The sequence below is a fragment of the Leptonotus elevatus genome, chromosome 6 (genome assembly GCF_054856555.1).
Source record: "Leptonotus elevatus isolate MCC_2025b chromosome 6, RoL_Lele_1.0, whole genome shotgun sequence".
Classification (NCBI taxonomy): Eukaryota; Metazoa; Chordata; class Actinopteri; order Syngnathiformes; family Syngnathidae; genus Leptonotus; species Leptonotus elevatus.
The window spans coordinates 24,837,916-24,846,814 of NC_141244.1; the positions used below are offsets into that span (position 1 = coordinate 24,837,916).

An 8,899-nucleotide genomic window follows, 5' to 3' on the forward strand; every position below is an offset into this window, starting at 1 on the left:
AGTGACTAAAAGTTCGCCAGTTTAAAAGGAATATCTTTAATATCTTTCTATTGTTGTATTCTATGCCTCAAAGGTGCTATTATGGGATGTGATACTTTGCAACACTTGTCTTTTCTCGAAATGTGTTTGAATAACTTTTTAACCCCCCCAAACCACAAAACAGCAGAGACCCTTATTGAAAGACTTTATTCGCCATATTTCACAATTCAGACTGGATAACAGAATGGAAGAATTATTTTTTTTTTCCCCAAGAGGTAGCTGAGGATGGAAAAAAATGTGCATTTCTTAAAAAAAACAACTGTAATAATTTATTTTGTGGCCTATCAGCAATGAAGCACTACACTTAAAAAAACAAAACAAAAAAAAAAACGCATCAAGTCACGACATCGTGCCGAGGGTGACGCCATTTCCATCGGCCCTCTTTTCTCTACAGCTTCCACGGGGGTTGAAACTCGGAGGCGGGCAGCGGCGTGCAGTGCGTCGTCTCGAAGTTCCTCATGTGCTTGCGAGCCTTCCGGGACGGAAAAGGGGGGGGAAAAAAACCCAAATTATTTTCCACTTCTTGTTCTTTTTTTTTTCTACTGGAGGTGAACGGATGGAGAGGAAGCGTTGCATGCGCTGTAATTGATGGCACGCCGCTCCTTTCATGTTAAATGACTTCAATAAGCCAGGCCAGGCTGCCGAGGAAATACATTACAGCAGTCAGGAGGGCCCGGAGCACAGGTGACATGGTTGCCATGGCGACAGCGATGCGATTTAAAAGAAGAAAAGAAAGGCTGCTCCATTTTAACTGTAGAATTATCTCGAGATGCAGCAGACACTTTATTAGGTACGCCTGCTCCAGTGCAACCACACGAGCACCTTGACTTACGAGTGCTCCAACTTAAGAGTTTTCAGGTATAAGCATTTTTTTGGCTTTGCGTTGTAAGCAAAATGTTTTTTTTAATATGCGAGTGGACAAAGAGCCAAATCACTCAGTAGGCCACGCCCCTAAAAGGCACACACGATGTCCTTACCAGGAAGAGAGCCAGCTGTTGCTTCCCTTCGACGGTCATGTCCTCACCTGGGGAAACATGGGAGAGAGAGTCTCACCTGACTGCGACGACGAGGATGACGACGAGGAGGACGACGAAGACGCTCTTACCGACATTCCAGGGAAACTTGACGTCGGCGTCGCTCTCGTACGACAGCAACACGGACGTGCACCAGTCGTCGTCCACCTGGTAGCCGCTGTAGACGGATGCTGCGTGGCAACCAAATAGTTGAAAGTTTGCCATTTTCCCCCAAACTGTTTGATTGCAGCGTCACTTCAAAGTGAAATCCAAGTCCCAAGTGAAAGCTGCTCATTACCTTCCTCCACGTGATTGGAGGCCCCCAGCCATTGGCGGACCACCTGCACCCCGTCCTTGCTCATTATTTTGGGATACCTGCCGAGGTCACGCACATGATGTCAACTTGTGCGCGCAACTGGAAACGCGGCAAACGCGCATCGCCGCTGACCTGAACTGCAGCAGATTGAGCAGGAGCTCGTTTCCTCGGTTGGACATGACGTCATCGGAACTCCTGCACAGAAAAACGACAACAATTAAAATGTCCTTGCAATGAAAGCCATTTAGTACGTTTTTTTTATTTAAAAAAAAAAAGAAGTGTAGTAAGGCGTAAAAAAAAAAAAAAATCCATGATTTTTCGGTAAGGCTTTTATTTTTATAAAAAAAAAAACATGATGTATATAGTAACGAATAAAATAAATAAATATATAGAAATAAAAGCCATGATGTAAGGCTTCTTTTTATTATTGAAAAAGCCATGATATATATAGTAAGGCTTTTATTTACTATTTGTAAACAAAACAAAGCCAAGATATATATAGTAAGGCTTTAAAAAAAATAATGTTTTCATATAAAAGCCATGATGATGTAAGGCTTCTTAATAAAAAAAACATGATTTATAGTAAGTCTTTTATTTATTTTTATAAATAAAGCCATGATGTATATATAGTAAGGCTTTTTTTTATTATTATATAAAAGCTATAAGGCTTCTTTTTATTATTAAAAAAACATTTATAGTGAAGTTTTTATTTTTATTTTTTTATTTATTTTAAACCATGATGTATATATAGTAAGGCTTTAACAATAACAAATCTAAAATACACGATTAGGCAAGGTAAGGCTTCTTTTTATTTAAAAAAAAAAAAGTTTCACCTTAAAAGTAAGGCTTCTATTTATTTTTTAAATGAAAAATCCATGATGATAAGGCTTTTTTTTTTTTATTATTAAAAAAAAGCTATTATGTATAGTAAAGTTTCTTTGTTTTTTTAATTTTTTCATAAAAATTGTAAACCGTAAAATGTCACTGTATATGAGGATAAAAACAAAAACAAATGAGGGAATGCTGCGTGTGCGATTTACGATGTGGTGATGATCTCATCCCGGGTTCTGCGCACGAGCAACACGGGTCCCTGGTACCTGACCGGAGGCAAGCACAGACGTCACACCAGCCAAATAGATGCCTTCCCCCATCTGCACTTGAATAACACGGCTTTGCCGGGACTCACTTGAGAAGCTGCTCGGAAACGTTGAGGTTTATGTACTGTCGCACCGTATACTGAACCAGCGGCCCTGACACACAAAGCACAAACGGGTTAGCACTAACATGTGTTTTTTTTCAGGGCCGATACCGATGATTAGTCGTCAAGGAGGCCGATAACCGATACTTCATGCCGATATTCTTTTGCAGCAAAAGAGAAAATATTACCCGATTTTTAAAAAAAATACCCAAAATTCGCGACGCTCGCAAGCATTCGAGATTTGTCAAAATGCCAAATATCGCCGCCGATCATCGGCACATGCTAATGCTAAAGGCAAGTGGAAGGAAGAACTCACTCCAGCTTTCGGGCATGACTTTGAGGGCCAAAGGTAGAAGGTCATCGAAAGACGCGTCCAGCACGACTGATTGGATCTCGGGGTATGACATCACCGCCCAACTGGCTGCACACAAATGAGAATGCATTTGTTAATCACAGTTTATTGTTTGCCACATTTTTTCCCTTAAAACGCATTTGCTCCCAAAAACATATAAATACGTTCTATTTTAAATATTACCGTGCTCCCAAAGACGTATTTATATGTTGTTGTTTTTATGCTAGAGCATACAGAAGGCTTTGATGCAGCCTCTGGACTGAAGAGAATGTTTAAAGCAATGGTAATTATTACAAAAACGTCCAGCAGGTGGCAGCAGAGTAGAAGAGATCAACTAGGGCCATGTTGCAAAAACACACCGTTTTAAACAGGCTTGTGAATAATAATGAAATTTAGAGATGATTTTTTTCCCCGCTGATTCCAAACAAGAGTTGGACTATTTTGTGTGTGTGAAGTATCATAGCTATAAATGGCAACGCATGGTAAAAATCCGTATGACAAAACCTGTGAACCCGCCGATGGACCACGCGTAAATGACGATGTCGCTGAGCTGAAAGTGCAGCTTGTGCATGGCAAACTGGATGACCACGTCCATGGCGTTGGCCTCATTCTGAGGGAAGGGAACCCCCTGCCACAAAAACACACACAAGCATTCAACATCTGATCCAAAACTGACAACATTTTTAAATAAATTAATTAATGACTAAAATCGAAAATTAAAATGGATATAAAAAAATAATTCAAAAATTAAATACCACAAAAATAAATATAAATGGAAATAAAACCAACAAAAAAATATATATATCCCTAAATAAATAAAAGTAAAAATGTATTTAAAAATAAAAATTAAATTTAAAAAATAAATGATATAAATACACAAATAATTTGAGAATTAAATATCAATGAATAAATGAATAAGTTCTGCTCTCACATTTATTTATTTGAATAAATGAATAATTTTTCGACTTGACAGAGCGTCTGCAGCATGAAATAAATGAGCAGAGCGTTTTTATTGATTTATATATTTATTTATGTATTTATTTCGATATTTATTAATTACATTTTTTAATCTTTTATTTTTACTTTTTATTTTATTTAGGGATATATATATATATATAATTATTATTATTATTTCCATTCATATTTATTTATTTGTGTATTTATTTCGATATTTATTTTTATATAAATTTTTTTAATCTCCTTTTTTATTTTATTTATTTATTTAGGGATATATATTTCTGTTGTTTTTATTTCCATTTTTTAATTATATTTTTTATATCCATTTTTAATTTCACTTTCAGTAATTAATTTATTTTCAATTTTGGCAGTTTTCTCCATGCAGAACGTCGCTTTGCTTTCATTTCATTCCCTCGGGTGGCAATCAGCCGTCGACGTTTGTTTCACACGAAGCCACTGGGTTTACTTACCGTGCTGCCTCCGAAGCCCGGATGGTTCCAGCCCAGGACCGAATAGCCGCCTGCGGAGCGCATCGAACGGAACGTAATTCAAAAGAGGAAATGCTGAATGACGGACGCCAGCGAGGACGAGTTCTCACCCTCCAGCGGCGTGTTCATGCACCCCACCTCGTAGAAGCCCGCGTTGCCCTCGCAGCAGATGACCTGGGGCGCCAAGAAGACGCACGTGTGACGCACCCGCGACGCACCCGCGACGCACCCGCGACGCACACACACTCAGTGACTTACCAGCGTGCGGCCCTTGTCTCCGCCGCGGCCCCTGCGGTCCACAAACATGGTGTCGATCTCGTTGCCGTCGCAGGCCGTTAGCTTGTTCCTTTGGCCGTCAAACTGGAAGGAAGATTTTTCACTTGGTTTTTAAGCGAAGGTTTGACCTGATTTAGTCACAGGATTTTCGGCTGATAAGAGTCGATTTGAAAATGATTATGTTTGGGTTAAAATTTGTTATTCAGTAATATGTTCTGTGCATCTAAACGAGTCTCAACACGGCATAGCATTTGTGAAATATACGAGTTAAGCAGCAAAATACAATTGCTTTTCTCACGAGGGGGGGTCGACTGTCGACTGAAAATGACATCACAGCTGATCAGGGCTCAAACGACCAATCACCTTTTTTCTGAGTTTGGTCATGTGACATTTACAAGCTGAGCTTCGATTGGTCAGAGCAGCCGTGATGTAATTTTCAGTCGACAGCAAGTGACAAAATGGCTGCCCCGAAAAGGATTTTGTTGCTCCAATTCGGCCCGCGAAAAACGAAAATCCGCATAGAATTGATGCCAAATTGCCAATTGAAATGCATTGGGAAACTTTTTTTCTGTTGAAAACCCAAATAAAAATTCTTCCAAAAAATGCAGATAAACCTCCAAAATTGCCACACACAAAAAAAAAAAAAAAACTGAGCTAGAAAAATAATTGTGAATAAGTGAATCTACAGGTGAAGAGCCAAAATTGTGTTTGGGGTTCCACTGTAGTAAAGGAAAAATAATAATAATCAAGCTGATCTGTGATTGGTCGTTACCTGAGCAACTGTGATGTCATTTTCAGTCAACTAAAAGTGACAAAATGGCTGCCCAAATGAAAACCCAAATAAAAATTCTTCAAAAAATGCAGATAAACCTCCAAATTTGCCACCCAAAATTTATTTTACAAATATTTTTAAATAAGGGGCGTCAGACGAATAAAATTTGTATTCATAATTAATCTCATGACTTCAATAGTTGACTCACGATTAATTACAAATGTTATATGATATAAATGTACAATATTATTATTTTTTAATAGGTTTTCATAAAAAATGAAAAAAAAAAAAAGTTAAACTAAGAGAAATAGTTCGCATTAATTTTTTACGTCTATAGTCGTCAATGGCAGTGAATGAGTAAAAAAGAAAAGAAAAGAAAAAAAAAGTCATAATAACAGCTTCATGTGCGTGTTTACCTCTTCTATAAGTTTGGCCTGGCCTTCCTCCAGCATGGGCCTCATGGCTTTCTGCAGCAATCCCACCGAGCCCGGATACAGCATCCGCCTCCCGAAGGAGTGCACGACCAGGAAACTGCAACGAAACAAAATGGTGAGCATGCGGCGCAGCGGCGATACCAAAAATCGGCAAGTGAAGCGAAAAAAACAACACCTGATGACGTGGCAGGGCAGAGTGCGCACCGAGTGCAGCATGGCGTCCGCCGTCCCTCTCGGCCGGGGCTCGCGCTTCAGCAGGGACACGCCGGCTTTGGTCAACTTCCTGTCGCACAAAATCGGGGAAATCAAAACGAGGAGCTGAAGAAACGTTTGGCCCCGAGTCACACTGGCGGGCGGACCCGTGGACCAGAGTAACTCCTTCACTCCCCAAAACGTATTCATACCTTTTTTATGTTTTTTATGCGAGAGCATACAGAAGGCTTTGATGCAGCTTCTGACATGAAGAAGCGGCTTCGAGCAATGGTAGTAATTACAGAAACGGCCAGCAGGTGGCAGCAGAGTATAAGAGATCAACCCGGGCCATGTTGCAACAAGCTCTCGTGTTTTCAACAGATTTGTGAATAATGATGAAACTTTGCCATATTCTAATGCTAAATGCTGCAAAACGGAAACAATATACTTTTTTTCTGATGAAAGAAGAGACTCTAATCTTTAGTTTTGTAGGTTCCATGTTTTTATAGGAATAGAACACAATATTCTGTCAGCTTTTTCCAAAATCAGGCGAAATCCAGTAAAACAGCCAAGAGCGAAGGGGGTTACTTCAGTCAAAATGGCTGTGAGCGCATGAGATAATGGCCCCCTTTCTACTACACCCACAAGTGGTGGGAACCAGCGCTGCAACTAACAATGATCCTAATAAATCAATTCATCGGTTGATTAATTTGTCAGAATCAGATTTTTTAAATTGTGTTACTAAAATAACAAAACATGACTTCAAATTGACAAATGCAGAAAATGCACAAAGATAAATGATTACAATTGAGCATCGGTCTACAAATAGTACACGAAGACGGCAAAATAACAACCAAAGCTTACGGATGGCTGACTTCGGTCCAGCTGAAATCCGCAGGCCAATGAGAGAAGTCAAAGTTGTAGCATCGCAACTTATTCTGCAAGAAACGGAAACAAGAACATTTGACTCCCAATCCCTTCGCCGATTGCTGGCTGAAAGCGAAAGCGAAAGCGAGCGCACCTTGTTGTCTGGCGAGGGATTCTTCTTCGTCTCCTCCAAAATGGAAACAAACTCCAGATATTGAGCGTTCTTCCATCTTCCCCAGCCTAAATCATTTTTTGCAGGAATGGTACGACATCTTTTTTTTAACGGCGAGCTATCACGCTGCTTTTCGAGCATATCATGCAAACGGTCGATTTGCGTGACCTCACCTCGGAGACACGCCACGCCGAGGAGACACAGAAGCATCGTAGCCACGTATTGACTCACCGGCGCCAACTTGCTGCTGCAGATATATCCTAAAAACACACACACACACGACGAATATCGCTCCGAATCATCAGCAATTCATTCAATGATTCCGTTACAAATCACAAGTATTTAAGAACATGAATGTTCATTTCTATAAGTCTTGTTTTCTGACCTTTTCCATACAGATAGCATAGCAGTAAAGGAGAGCTGCAATAGGACAGATACCACACAGCGGAAGCCTGCAGGAAAGACACAAAGACACATGAATCATCATCATCATCATCATCATCATTTGCCTCAATGGAAAGAAATTACACTCTGACATTAAATTCAAAGATCTGAAACTGTATAATCTGACAATACAGTACACCTAATACTGACCCAACCCAGGATGCTGTGTGTGTGTTTCTCCAAACTCCCTGGCTGGTAGTTCCATCCCTGTACAAAGTCAGGGGACACGCCATTTAATCAACATTCGAACATTTTCCAATTTGATCTAAATTACTGCAATCAATTAGGCGAGAATTACAGCTTGTTTCATTGAATTCATTTTTCCCGTATTTTATATATGCATTTAACCATTTAAAGCAGTTTGCGAGTCATTCCCCTAAAAAGTGTTACCTGAATAAAGTGAACTCACTGCATAACTATCTACTTATCTATGTCAGGTTATCAAATTGAAACTGCACATCATGCTAACGTTAGCATTAGCTGATGGGTACCGTTGAGAACGCTGGCGAATTTAAACGGTGACAACCAGTAAAACATCAAATACAAACAAGGATAATGCTGCATGTCATTCGTTGCATTCATCACTTTTAATGTTAACTATGCTCATTGATAAACATTTGACACTTCCGCATGTAGCTCCTGGGAGCGACATGTTCGGCTAACAGCCACCAAAACGCTTCCGATTGTGGAGTGAGCCGCGTCGAAATGAACGAGAAATGACGTGCATGCTCCTACCGTCCTGACGACTCGTCCCTGGGGCCAAGTCGGTTGCGGGTGGCGATGAATTCGTTGCAGGTGAGGCCCGAAAACACAGCGAAACCACAACCAGGCGGCCATACTTCCTGGATAACGACGGAAGCGCGCGATGGACAAACTTTCCCGAATGCGAAAACTCGGTCATTGCGTCGTAATGGTTTAATTATTTGTTTGTCAGAGGTAAGAGCAGAATGTGCCGATTTTCCAAAATACAAACATTACCAATCTACCGACAAGAATTAACCATTTGTAAAAGAACGTTTATTGACAGAATCAAAATCATAAGACAAGATGCTTGCACTAGATTAAGCAGAAACTTCATCATCACCTGTAGTCCAAAACATACATTTATTTTTAAGTTCGACCTACAAAAGTTTGCACAACAAAATTCCAATTGTTGCTGAACCTAACTCCTAATTCATAAATATACTAGTAAATTACTAATGTACACTAGTATATGATGTATGTTACTACTACTATAACTACATATATTATTATATTACATTTTATATGATGATTATTATTAAAACCTGACGTGGTAGAGAAAAACAACTGATTAAATTGTTTTTGAAACATTTGTTAACCAGAGTAATACTCAACTATATTTATAATTTCATATGAAC

The 8,899-nt window shown here is 39.6% G+C and overlaps 1 protein-coding gene across 1 annotated transcript; it reads right to left on the minus strand.

Moving 5' to 3' along the window:
- Window positions 1-170: 170 nt before the first annotated feature.
- abhd16a (abhydrolase domain containing 16A, phospholipase) lies at window positions 171-8,404 on the minus strand. The gene is made up of 20 exons (XM_086078357.1): window positions 8,256-8,404; window positions 7,671-7,727; window positions 7,462-7,528; window positions 7,250-7,336; window positions 7,059-7,144; window positions 6,902-6,975; window positions 6,021-6,128; window positions 5,828-5,942; window positions 4,622-4,723; window positions 4,474-4,537; window positions 4,346-4,395; window positions 3,423-3,546; window positions 2,883-2,987; window positions 2,555-2,618; window positions 2,409-2,465; window positions 1,501-1,563; window positions 1,351-1,427; window positions 1,145-1,243; window positions 1,017-1,063; window positions 171-511 (listed from the first exon to the last, which is right to left on the minus strand). The coding sequence occupies exons 1-20, from the start codon at window positions 8,355-8,357 to the stop codon at window positions 428-430; spliced, it is 1,632 nt and encodes a 543-aa protein (XP_085934483.1). The 5' UTR covers window positions 8,358-8,404; the 3' UTR covers window positions 171-427.
- Window positions 8,405-8,899: the final 495 nt, after the last annotated feature.

What these genes read in the sequence shown, in the direction of transcription:
- abhd16a (XM_086078357.1), bottom strand. Translation starts at nt 8,357, where the DNA reads ATGGCCGCCTGGTTGTGGTTTCGCTGTGTTTTCGGGCCTCACCTGCAA. An exon ending in ATCCCTCGCCAGACAACAAG is followed by an intron (nt 6,976 to 7,058) that starts GTGCGCTCGCTT and finishes CGTTTCTTGCAG; the next exon opens with AATAAGTTGCGATGCTACAA. An exon ending in TGGACCGAAGTCAGCCATCC is followed by an intron (nt 6,129 to 6,901) that starts GTAAGCTTTGGT and finishes TTTGTGCGACAG; the next exon opens with GAAGTTGACCAAAGCCGGCG.